The following is a 13,695-nucleotide window of genomic DNA, read 5'->3' as shown; positions in this document are numbered from 1 at the left end:
ATGAAAATAATTGATAATTTTTGAAGTAGTATTCAGAAGGTATCACATCTCTTCACACAAAAGCAAAAGTAAGCCACTGATAAGACAAAACAAGTACAAATAATACAAATTTTGTCAACACAATTTTAAAGAAAGAATTAAGTGGAACCTCTTGGTTTTTATACATACCTATGTATTACCTTATCAACAGTCATACCAAATTCTGTAGCCACATAAACTGAAATAAGATATATAAGCAACTAGGATGAATTCCTCACAGAAATCTCTAAAAGCTAGCAAGCATTTATCATTGCAGACAGAACAACATGCAACTCCTGCATAGTTTTATGTAGCATGCTGACACTTTAATGCTGCAGAATGAAGAAAATCAAGTGTCTAAAATAGCCTACAGTGCTGGCTGCTTACTTGTGATCTGAAACCATCAGTGTCTAATGGGTCTTCATATGGCATAAAGACGGCTTACATTAACTCTCAGGTTTCTATTTGAGAGGCAGATTTTAAAGATAATAGCTATGAGACCACATTTTCTATTCTGTCATTTTAAATGCAAGTCTCATTATCTAGTTATATAATATGACAATAAGCACTTAAAACTGTTTTCTTAACTTGAATAAAAATATATCTTGAGATAATATACACTGCTTATAAGACGGTTTTTATTATTAAATCTCCTCTTATATTCCCAAACCAGGAAATAACTTAAAATAACATTTTAAAATGTTATAGAACATACAACTCTGCCTACCTTCTCTTTCACTACATACTGAGATGGATTTTTATGGAGAAAATGTTTATTTTTATTGCCCAAACAGATGTGTCATTTGTCTATAAGGCAATGGCAGCAGGCGTCTACAGCAGAGTGCATCTCAAGTAATGAGAGCCTATTCAATAAGGGAACTTTACTTGTTAGTTATAGTCATTTCTCTGACCCATGTTCAAAATTATCTAAAACACACATACATACGACGTACACAAAAGAATGGTCAAAGATGGGAACCAGCTGCTAAGTCATGGTCCCAGCAGCCAGGCCAGCTGACTAGATAGCAACAACCAGATGGCACTGCTGGGGCTGCGTCTTTCTGCTACAAGGTGGCAATGGGATGGCATAACATTCTTCCGCTTGACTGCTTCCAATCCTGTCTCTCCCCAATGGTGAGCCTGTGCAATTACCCGCACTCCAGGAGGCCTACAGATAAGCCTTTACCCTGCAAACAAAATGCAGCTTGGAGGCCACACCAGCTGCCAAACCACACACATAGAGTTAGGTTTGGAGAGCTATGAAAATCTTTCTATCTCTATAGTATAAGCAATAAAAATATAACTGTACCTGTAGGAAAGAAAGCTTTAAATGACACTGTATAATGCACACAATGATACAACCTCCAACTTAATCAAAATGATAATGACGTATGCCAATCCTACATTATTTGAAATTGAGCGATTTTTACGTTCTGACAAGTTTACAGAACTAAGATAAATGGCATGAATGATTTCAATATATGCTCATACTTTTGAACCAAATGGTGAAGGTTAAAATTTTTCCTTTCAAGGGCCTCAATCAGCCACAAAGGAAAACAGTAATCACTGTCTTTTCAGCCAGCCCAACCGCATTTGTCAGCCCTTTCTCCGTCAATGCAGCCAGAGCAATCAACCTGCCAAACATTCAGAATGGAAAAACAATCTGAAAATACAGGGTATAATGCACCTGCCAGTGAAAATGGCCATTTCAAGAAAAGCTAGTGATCTCAGTGACCCCGCTGGGGAGGCGGTAGTGCAAAGGGGAAAGAACACGTAAAAGAATTCTTAGTGATCGCCACTCTCTTGCACATTGACACTTCCTTACAAAGCATGCCAATTACAGCTTTTGTGCTACTTAAAAAATGAAAGCTTTTTTTTTGGACAAAATAATCACACAGAGAAACAGAGAGACAGTACTCCTTTTTAGATGAATTCTCATATACAACGGATTATTAATCTGAAAACAGTATAACTGGTAACAATTCTATACTGCTCAAACATCAGAATGAAATTCTACCATAAAGTCACCTGCAAGTGTAATGTAATAAAATAATTTAATTACATTTAAATTAAAAGCTGCCTTTTAGAATAGGATATTAACATCAATTAAAAATTAAGTCTGAGAATATACATATTTTTTCCATTTTCTGCTATTACCATCAACTATCCTCATCAATTTTGTTCACCAGCTGGGTTCTGTATAAAAATCCTAAAATCAAAGATGGATTTTGAGCCACGCTGAACAGGTCATTCTTGAGCATTGTGAATTATAAATTACAGCCTCCTACCCACATCGTATTCTCCTCCCTCAACTTTGTTGCATTATACGGCCTCTAAGTACCATTTCCAATGACAGGTGTCAAATTCTTGTCATAATGCATATGGTCAGTGCTTTGGTGCTAAGTGACCTCATAATCTACATATTTAACAGAACAGATCTTGTTTATAGACACTCTTTCCCTTTCAAAATTTAAAATGTAGATGAAGTATGTTAGACAGTGATCTATATCTGCCTACTATATGGCAACCGCCATGCCTATTTGCCTGATTTTAGTTGTAGCTGAATGATGAGTATCAACTATTTAAATACATGTTTTCAGGATTTTATTTTAGAATGAACATACATACCTCCCTTTCTACATGGATTCAAAACTGATTTTAAAACTATGATATTTAAACCCAAGCTTTATAAAAATGATTAAGCTAAATAAAATTTCAAGGAACATAAACACAAATTATTTGCTATCCCTAAAAACTACAAAACATAATACTTTTATTACAAAGCTTATCTTAAGCAATTACCTATATATACCAAATATTTGGCAAAAATGCCTAACATCAGATTAGAGAATGTTCCTCTGAAACAAATATACGACTCTTATTAAAAACTAATACAATAGCTACTAAAGAACTATTAACACCAACAAAAATATAGTATTACAATTCTAAAGATCTTCTAAGCTAGCCCCTTTTACATGATAAGCTATAATATATTTAAAAGCAAAGAAGACTGCAACAGAGCAGGAAGACTGAAAAATGGGACTGCCATGTCACATCAATTTATTGATGAATATTCATTGCAATATGCTAAGTGGTTAACTCCATGCTTTCTTTGACAGGGAATCTAAGGTTATAAACTGAGCAGTAAAAAATGTATAAAAGTAGCAGTTACTTTTAAAATGACAAATCTCTTGTCAATGAATGCTAAGACTAGGTTTAATGAACCACTGAATTTTTACTTTGAGTTAACATCAAAATTGTGATGTATTTTGGTGAGATGGAAAGAAAAGCTGTTCTGTAAATTAAGATGTACCTTGAAATAACACCACAGAATGAAATTCCAGTTGTCGGAATAATCTGTTACAATGGATTGGGTTAATCAAGGTTAAGTCATCTGTGAAATGGGTGGCTTTTGTTCAACTGAAGGAAGGCGTCTTCAGGGCAAGTTTTCTCATGTTTATGTTAGTTAAGAGACATCTGAGCTAATAAGCCACAAAATACACTCTGAATTATTTTAAAATATTACAACTCATATACTGTAAACATATTACAACAGGTAATATATAAGACCATAGGAAATCCTCACTAAACAATGATATTTTTTAACCTATCATCACGATTAAGTCTCAATCTGAAGTGAAAAACAAATCCTATCATTAGAGCTTTAATGTTGTTTAGGAAATACATTTGTTGCTATAAATTTGTTATGTAGTTTCATTATACTGATAAAGCTATTTTAAGATAGCTTAATATCCTATGAAGAATTCCGAATTTAAAAAGTAGTCCAGGGCCGGCCAAGTGGCGCGATGGTTAAGAACTGGCTTGGGACGCCAGAGGGCCCCGGTTCGGATCCCACATATGAGGGCCAGTGACACTGCCCTCTACAGCTAAGATGCTGAACAACAGCTCAACCTGGAGCTGGGCTGCCGTGAGTCGCCGGCAATGGCGTAGGCTACAGCCCTGTGGCAGTGGGTTGCCATGGGCTACCGTGTGCAGCCAGCAGCCAGCGTGAGCGGCCAGCAGCCAGCGTGAGCGGCCAGCAGCCAGCGTGAGCGGTGAGCAGCCGTCCAGAAGCCGGTGACTGATCTGCCTCACCCAGGAAGAGAGCAATGATGGTGCCAACTTGGGCCAGTGAAGCAACGTCTTCCACAACTAGACTGAAGAACAAAAATGAAAGCAACTTGTCTGTTTCCCTTCCCCCAATTCCCCAATAAAAATCTTTAAAAAATAATAATAATAAAAAAAAAATTAAAAAGTCCGATTATGGTACAGAGTCGCCACTCAGTTCTAAAAATCAGAAAAATTTTTGCATATAAAAATACGATTTAATTTACAAAAATTCAACATGAATAACTTCATAAACACCTTCCAGAAAATGAGAATATTAGAGGAAAATGCTTCAATTAGTTTAAAAATACAGGTTGGATATGAATGATTTTTCCTTTAATATTTTCAAAATAATCCTTTCTTTTCTGGATCAACATCATTTTGTTTTTGTTTTTTTAGCTGAGCCATCCTGCCACCTGTTGGCAGCTCAGCTCAGGCTGGGAATCAAACCGCTGTTGCTCAGAGTTCACACTCTTGAGCGAGCTCTTAACCAACTGAACCACTCACTCGGCCGGCCCTCAACATCATTTTGAATCACTTCGTTTTCAATCCTTTTGTCTTCAATTTCATCTTCTTATACCTTACTCTTTAAAATCAATATTAAGAAAATTTATATTGGGAGAAAGCTTCATGAACGTATCAAAGGAATCCATTCCTTTTATTTTTTAAAACATCTAGAGTTAGATGCAAGGTCACTTGAATTTCTTCAATAATTTAGATCTTCAACAAGGGAAAATATATAGCAGAATTTTTAATCAGAAAATACTTTGAATACACATCTAATGCTAATTTGGGGGACATATAAGAAAGGAGTAATACTTTAATTACACTATTTACTTTAACACAGAATCTCTACATGGTCTTTTTTATACATAAAATTCAGATTTTATTTAGGCAATATTGGCATCATTTTACATAGATCCTGATATCTGTGATCTCATAAATATTACATTTTTCAGAGGCCACAAATTCAGATATGCTGATCAAAGTCTTTCCATCAAGATTAACAACAAATGCTTCACTTTTCAATTAAATTTATGTTCTCATAGATTCTGAGGGTTAAAAACTAATTTATTAAATGTGCTATTTATTCCAGAATTTTTCAAAAATCCATTTCAGACAAGGGTACTATTAACCAGAAGACCCACAAATTTAGTCTACTTGGGAAGCATGGATTGCAGATGTTAAGATCGTACAGTAAAAAATTAAGAGCCAATTACATATAATACTTTCCTATACCTTATAAATGCTAATCAACATGTACCTAAATAAAAATATCTGGCTACTAAAACAATACCAAAAATAATTACAAAACACACATATATAAGAAAGTGGAATGGGGTAAGAAAAATAGCACTTCACTGAAAATCAAAAGGCAGGTTCTGGTGGTAGCCCTGATATTCTCTCACACTGTTAACACAGGTTCAACAATTAACTTCCCAGGGCCTCAGTTTCCTGAGGTGTAAACAAGATTAGATTAGATAACAGGATTTTTTCCTCTTTAAAAATCTGTTTCTAAAAATAGCAAGAACAAAAAAATCCATACTGAGTGGTGGGTAAGAAAAAATAATGCCATTTTCAAAAGAGTTAAAAACTTGGGAAGAAAGTAACTTTTCCAGGAGTGTATCTGTGGGCATCATGCTCCTGCCATGAGAAGCTTTTTACCTGTGGAGAGCAAAATTGACTGAGGTCGCATGTTCCTTGTCAATTTCATTCACAGTAGGTGCTTTAAAACAGCAAAGAACCTCAGTTCAGAAACAGTACTACCAACTTAGAGAGTAAACGTGAAAGCAAGAAGATGGCTAAAATGGGAGAAAAGAAAAACAAGGCAGAATAAAACCTACTGCTCTTTAAAAGAATAGATTCAACCATTTTTTTAAAAATGGACGAAAGAGTTAAATCTAAGACCAATTTTTATCTTCAGTTTGGTAACTCACATTACTTCTGCACTGATTACACTCCCTACCCAAGTTTAATTTACTGTTTGTTACACTCAAATTGTGACTCTGGCAATTTTGTCTCATGGTGAGTTTTGGAATTTGTTACATAATTCTTAAATGGGAACCAGCCAGGCTTAGTTGGAGAACCACTGTATTAAAGCAATGGATAAGTACAAGTATAGTTAAGCACAAAGTGTTTTCATTATAAAACCTTAATTTCAGAGTTTTTCTTTCCCTCTTTCTAAAAACTTCCACAAATTGGGAAAAGTAACTTAATGTAAGAGCCCCCAACATGAAAATAACTGCAACAATATAGAAAGGAAATGATCTCATTTTTATAAGTAGTTCCAAAGGCTAAGGATGGCCTCATGGTATTTGGATATATTTATCACTCTCCTTCCCTCAATCTGAAACTAAAAAAAAACAACAAAGAAAGAATAATCTAGTGCTTTCATATACAGCACACACTCAATAAACTTACTGAATACTTGTTAGGTTGCAAGTGAATAAACATGGACCTTTATTAACATCTATGTCTAGTCCACTCATGAAAAATTTAAAGATAGTGGTGCAGATGCAGACATACCCATTAGAAACTGGGCTCAGTTCACCTATCTTGTCACTTTTACCTTCTACCAGTGAAGAAAAATTCTATTTAACACCATGAAGGTAAAACTGTTTATGTATTATTCTCAGGCAATCATTATAAAATATTATCGTGATACAGATATACCAAAAAATAAGTTAACTAAACCATGCTATCCTTTAATGAAGTGATTTTCAAACTACAGGTCTAAACCAATAATAATCCTGGTCAACATTTTAAAAAATGAAATACAGTAAGAGAAAGGAAGGTGTCATTTCATAAAATTCTTGTTTCAGTTATATATCTGTATCAATGCACTGTATTATAGTATTAATTGAATTTCTTAACATACTATCATAAAAGCATGAAAGTGCTGCTACATGGTAGTATGAGAGACAGCACACCTTGGAATCAATCAGACTTGGTTCAGAATCTTAGCTACTAGCTATATGACCTTTGATAAATAATCTTGTTCAGATTTGGCTTCTTCATGTGTAAACAGAACTAATATACTTAACATTCAGGGTTTTGGTGAGAGAATTAGAGGTAAAGTGTTTCACACTCTACCTGATATGTAGTAGGCTATCTTGCTGCTAACATTTTCAGTTATCAATTTAAACATGAGGTGTGAAGAACTGTTACAAAGGAATGGCTAAAATAATATATCTGAAAGATGCTAACAGGTTCAATTTTGTTCAAAGCATTCAGAGGGATACATAGAACACAAAATAACAGCATGTTTCCATCTATATGGTATGTCATCATAGAATTCAAAAAGTCTATAAAGGAAAATCTATAATGGTTTCATTTATGTATCTAAGAACAAATAATGATTAAGATATAATTAAAATCAAGAACTGAGACTAATCATACTTTTTTACCCAATTTCATTAAAAATTATACTGTAGCATTAACACTGGAAAATAACCCATTTTCTCAATAGTTACTTCCAGAGTAAACACATGAAAATAAACATCCCAAGTAAACAAAATCATTCTCCTGAGGAGGTAAAAGCAATTCATTCCTTCACCAAGTATTTATTGAGTACTTACTATAGGCCAGGAACTACTCAGACTAGACATTACAGCAATGAAGAAACAACAGTCCTTATTCTCAGGAAAAATTTGGCAAAGAAGCTGAAGTATGATGATGCTAGCAGCCTTGCCCAGATAATTTCAAACTGAAAAGAATAAAGTTTACCTTGTGCTTCTGGGTCATCAGCTTATCTAACAAATCATGATTGTTCTAATTTTCTAATTGCTTACAAAATAAAAATGGAAAAAAGAATTTTTTGAAAAACACCAGTCTTATATTATGTAGCTGTATATTCAAATTAGTTCAAAGGCAGTAAGTTACATGTTCACATTTTAAAATTTATATGCATCTCAAAAATAAGCAATTAAAAATGCAAATTTCAAGTAGGATATAAAACCATATGTGAATATATGTGTACAGAATTTCTGAAAAAATGTATCATAGAAAACTGAAAACAAAATATTAACAATGGCTATTACACAGTGGCATCATAGATATTTCCTCTTTATATCCTTTCTGTATTTTCTATTCTCTGTGATATACAAATATAATAACTAAAAAAAATGATTTAAAAAAATCGAAGTCTTCATTTAAACTGATTATAGATATATTACAATAGGCATTACCTACCCAAAATAGCTTTAGAACACTTAACATTTCAAACAATCCAAAATGCATATTGTAAGTATGATGGTATAACTAAAAATAAATCTCCAGATTATTAGATGAAAAAAAAAGCCTAATTTATTTTTTAAATGAGTCATTATACCTCATTTTGACAATTTTACTCACTTTCTGAGTTAACTTATCTAATAATATAGCTCCAAAAAGACAGACATTGTAATACTTGAATATACTAGTTAATAAAATAATATTTCCTGGAAATGATAGAGTCCTGCAATATTAGTATTCTTCATACTGATAGTTTAACACTTTATCTTTTCTTTTTAAGCTGCTTATATCTCAAACAAGTTTACCATTGTGGGTTTTTTCTTTTTCTGGTAAGATAAGGATTTTGTACCTGTAAAAGCTATCTTACCAATCAATGGAGGAGCAGGAATGAAAAAAATGTATCCATAGAAATGAACATTTACATGATCAAGTAAAAAAGTACTTGGATAAAAATGTTATCTTGATTTCCTCAAATTTTTAAAATGTAATTGTATGTATGATAATGTTGAGAAGATGAAAAGTGAAAAAAAAAATTTAAGGTACTTATTTCATTTCCCTCAGTGGGCAGAAAAAGAATTGTTAAAAGTGCATGTGATGATCTAGTCAAAAATAAAGTTATAATATTAATTTTCTTTTGAAGTATATATAAACATAAAAATTTAAAGATTTTCTTTGGTAATAGCCAGGGATTTCAAGGATTTCTTCCTCTTATACTTATCTGTTTTCTGGGCTTTCTGCAATGAATATTAATTACTTTTGTTTCTCCTTAATGGAGAAACATGGTAATTTAACTGAAATTTTAAAAATAAATTAATTTAAACATTTGATAAATAGTTTTTATGTTTGCTATTCTATGATGAAATAGGAATAAATTTTCCTGGTCAAGGAGAAAAAAAATGTTCCTATGTACAGACTGCTAAAAGGATAACTTGGGCCGGCCGAGTGGCGCGATGGTTAAGAACTGGCTTGGGATGCCAGAGGGCCCCGGTTCGGATCCCACATATGAGGGCCAGTGACGCTGCCCTCTGCAGCTAAGATGGTGAATGGCAACTCGACCTGGGGCTGGGCTGCCGTGGGTCACCAGCGACGGCGTAGGCTGCAGTCCCCTACTGCAGTGGGCTGCCATAAGCTACTGTGTGTAGCCGTGAGCTACAGCTGCCGTGAGCAGCCATCCAGAGGCTGGCGACTGATCTGCCTCGCCCAGGAAGAGCGCAATGATGGTGCCAGCTTGGGCCAGTGAAGCAACATCCTCCACAACTAGACTGACAAACAAAACAACAGCAACTTGTCTGTTCCCCTTCCCCCGATTCCCCAGCGCTTTTCCCCTCCCCCAATTCCCCAATAAAATCTTAAAAAAAAAATAAAATAAAAGGATAACTTATGAGACCAAAATTCCAATATAGCAACAACTGTAAAATCCATAACTTATTTAATGGTAAACCTTGACATAATCAGAGGTAAAGCGATTATAATCATTATTTATCTCACTCTGTTTGAATCAACTTTTGCTGCCAAAAGATTACTATTAATACCTAAGATGCTAATGGAGTGTTTACATATGGTAAATATACTTTACTTTTCTGAAATCTAAAAAATTCTAATTTCAAATACATAGATAGCTCCAAAGGTTTCAGATAAGAAACTGTGGATCTGTATTAGAGGTCTTATATAAGCCTCTTATATGTATAAGAAATTTTTTAGCCTCACTGGAAAAAACAAGAACCATCTTAACTTTAGCTATCTAATGAAACCTAAAAAATTAGTCCCCAATATAAAAATGGTAACTCCTTCTGGTTTAAGAATCAAAGGACCCATATTCAATATAATGTGTGTGTATATTTCCATTACACACAAATTAAAGGCTGCCATATAATCAACATAGCCCTTAGATCAGAAAAGAGAAAGTTTAAGAATTAGATCTAGATTTGTGCATTAATATGGATAGTAATTACAACATATAAGAATACAGTATGCTCTAAAAAAATAATTTACATGATTTCATTCACTGTGGATACATGCTCTTTTAGGGAAGAATTATAATCAATGACACAGAACTAGAATATTCCTAAGCTTTTCTGCTTCTAAAACTGGACAAAATAAAGACTAAATGACTTAAATTTATGTCAAGAAAATTAATAATCATATATATAGCTTGTACTTTATTAATGTTTAAAAGAAAGAGTTTTAAAACTCTGAAAAACAAATACATAAATACACAAACACTAAAGCATTAGTTTTATGATGTTTCCCTAAGAAAATATGCCAAAAAACAGAAAGAAAAATGTGGAAAAATAAAAAAAAAAGAATCCATTTATTAAACATGGAGACTTAATGACAATCATTTTAAGGATAATATTCACCTTCTTTGGGTTGAGCCATAACTGGAGTCTGAGTTTCCTTTGTATATGTCACGATTTCTCGAGGAGGAAAGTCAACTTGTGTAATTTTTGCCATTCCAAGTTTAATAGGTCCTCGTCTAAATAAAGTGAACACAAATGTTTTTAAATACAACAAATGATACATTTAACTACATCAAACCATGTTATTTTGGAAAAGAATTAAACATTGTGTATTCAACATTGTAATTTAAATCCATTTTACTCAAGATATTTATATGAACAATGAATTGGCTTTATCTTAACAAAAGAATTAGAAGGTAGCAAAACCAAAAGATATTTCTGAATCATTCAAGGTGTTTATTTTTCACTTTAAAAGGCAAACAATTTAGTTTCTTAGAGCAAATGTGTGGGTAAAATAGAGTAAGAGGATAGGAATTCCAAAGTGGTGTGCTGAATATGGTTGGTTATGAGAATGTGGTTGGTTTTAGCAGGGATGTGATTCTGGACTTTTCTGAAGAGTCAGATAACATGGATCTCACTCAGACCCCTTCACCATTAGGAGACTTCAGCTTTGATGCTGAAAAATGAGTTTCTATGGAAAACCTTTTTTTTCTACGTATATTTTACAGAAATTGAGAATCATACACTTTAGATTTCAAAATGAAATATTTAAATTTAAATCGCTAATCTCTGCACAGTCCACATTGTCCTCAATTCATGTATGAACAAACTACAGTGCAGATATTTTATACCTAAACTAAAACAACAGATCTTTTGAGTAACATAAAACTACTAAAGTTACTTTTACCTTAAATAGAGGGGAAACATTCTTTTTTTAGTAAACAGAAGAAGAGAGTTGTGGCTGAGGAAAATGGACCAAAGGAAAACTATCTTTTATTAGACATCTGGGGGATCTTGTCTTGGTTATCATACTAGATATTTAAATTCTAAACCAAATCAAGTATGCATCCAAACTCCCAAAGAAGCTCTCAATTATGGAGCTGTCTTAAAAGAATATCTAATAAAGACATTGCTATAACTTCCAGAATATCAAATAGGCTATCTGAAATTTACATACATATCATTGGTAATATAATAATTTTTTTCTTATATAAACATCCTTTTCAAAATGCTGTACAAAAAAAGGATAATAAAATTAGTACATTTGAAAAACTGAATTTCTCTGAAGGTCCTAAATGTGGGCCATAAGAAATTTTTAATGTGTTTTCTACTTTAGGAACATCTTAGCCTTAAAGAAAGAAAATAAAACCATAATAAAAGAATTAAGTGGAAAAATTTAAGTACATTTTAAATAATCTAGTATTCTAAGAATAAAATTTGAAATAAGAAACTAAATTAGATTCTGATTTTTAAGATGTAAACCATATGAAAAATAAATCACTCACATGTCTAGGAAAAATGGTCATGCGAACAATATTAAGAACAAGTTACTAACCTGGATACATATAGGGTTTAATAGGTAAAAAAAATCACAATATTAGAACAAAATAGTCTAAGATTTAAAGGTAGAAGGGTAGGGAGGTAATACCTCACTTATCCAAAAGCTACTTTAACTGAGAATAGGAAACTAGGGATGGGGAGCCTCAGGGCAGCCAATAGAGAGGCTCTTCAGTTAATGTGCAAGAAGCTCACGTACTTTTCTTATTTGCCCTAATTCAAGGCCTATTTCCTCTTCCTTTAGACATAATTCCAAAGGTATTGGTCCTATGTTTTAGAAGCTGCTAATTATCAAGGGAAAATAGCTACCTCAGTGAGGCACAATGGCAGCTGCAAAGATATTTTGCATTGAAGACTAGAATAAATAAATGAGTGAATTACTGAATAAATGTATAAATCAACAGCAATTTGGGGCCATAGTGTAGAGACCAACAGCTCTGTTCCTCTCAAAACCCTAGAAATCATGAGTGAATTTTAATATAGGAAAATTAATATTCATATTGAGTCATCCAGAAAAGGTTCAATTACATGTAGAATATGTATTTTTAAAAGTCTGGGAAATTTGTAATATGTCTTAGAAAAACTTAACATCAAAAATACAGAAATAATAAGAGGAATTTGGACACTTAAATGGGTAGACTTAAGGTACCTAGAAAATCAGGTACATAGACTATTTCTTTCAAATTTTAGATAGAGGATAAATGAGGTGTCACAGTAAAATATAACTCTTTTCCTAACTATATACTGCATATCAGAAATTTAAGCAAAATAAAATTAGGACAGTTTCACAAAGAATCAAATGAGTTATAAAAGAGGGAAGGTAATAAATCTATTCAATACCCCAAATCGGAATCTGAGTGAAGCTGAAGAACTGATGGATCTGTATCCCAATGCAGCGTCCTAAATGGTTGTAGAACAACCATGAAGCATTAGCAGAAAAGGCCATAAGTTAGTCAAGCAAATACACTCTGTGAATCGCTAAAGTACTGTTCACAATTAAAAACCACATGTTCTAGTTAGTACCAAAAAACACCAGGTATTACTCAATGCTCTAGTGCATGCAATAAGCATAATATGGTTAAAGATGCAAACATACAACCCAGAGTAGTTAAAAGACAGTATTTTCAGATTATGGGAAACTAATAATTGCACAATAATGGATAAGAACAGCCAAGCATACAACAACACAAATAATACATTATTTTTGGATGATAAGCTAGGCTATAAAAATAGTTCAAAATTTAAGTTTCCTAATGAAGAAAACAGTAAAAACATCTTAGTTAACATATTATAATCTTGCCCAAAGCATTAAATGTGTGCAGGAAATTGTCATATTGCTAAAGGAAATGAGTCAACACATAAGACTTTCGGTAAGAAAGCCAAACACTATTCCACTGGGATACAAAATAGCTGAAGTTTCCAAAATGTGACCCTTACATAATTTACGGGTTAAGCACTGCCTTGGGCTTATATGTCATCTGCTTTAGAAAGCAGTTGAAGATTTCTGTCTCTAGGAAAAAATAGATTTTTCCCAGAAAAA

The 13,695-nt window shown here is 33.1% G+C and overlaps 1 protein-coding gene across 10 annotated transcripts in view; it reads right to left on the bottom strand.

The window, feature by feature from the left end:
- The window catches only part of DYNC1I2 (dynein cytoplasmic 1 intermediate chain 2), a 53,579-nt gene that overhangs the window by 15,505 nt on the left and 24,379 nt on the right, over window positions 1–13,695 (bottom strand). For 5 of the 10 annotated variants that reach the window (XM_019656824.1, XM_019656823.1, XM_019656822.1 and 2 more), the window contains 2 exons: window positions 12,996–13,055; window positions 10,719–10,834 (listed from right to left, as the gene is read on the bottom strand). In XM_019656824.1, coding sequence (XP_019512369.1) covers window positions 10,719–10,834; window positions 12,996–13,055 — 176 coding nt within the window. The remainder of the gene's footprint in view (window positions 1–10,718; window positions 10,835–12,995; window positions 13,056–13,695) is intronic. The other 5 variants (XM_019656831.1, XM_019656826.1, XM_019656830.1 and 2 more) reach the window with 1 other exon arrangement.

The sequence above is a fragment of the Hipposideros armiger genome, unplaced genomic scaffold (genome assembly GCF_001890085.2).
Source record: "Hipposideros armiger isolate ML-2016 unplaced genomic scaffold, ASM189008v1 scaffold_266, whole genome shotgun sequence".
NCBI classification, from domain to species: Eukaryota; Metazoa; Chordata; class Mammalia; order Chiroptera; family Hipposideridae; genus Hipposideros; species Hipposideros armiger.
The sequence above is the reverse complement of the archived record's forward strand: the minus strand, read 5'-3'. Positions and strand labels throughout refer to the sequence as shown.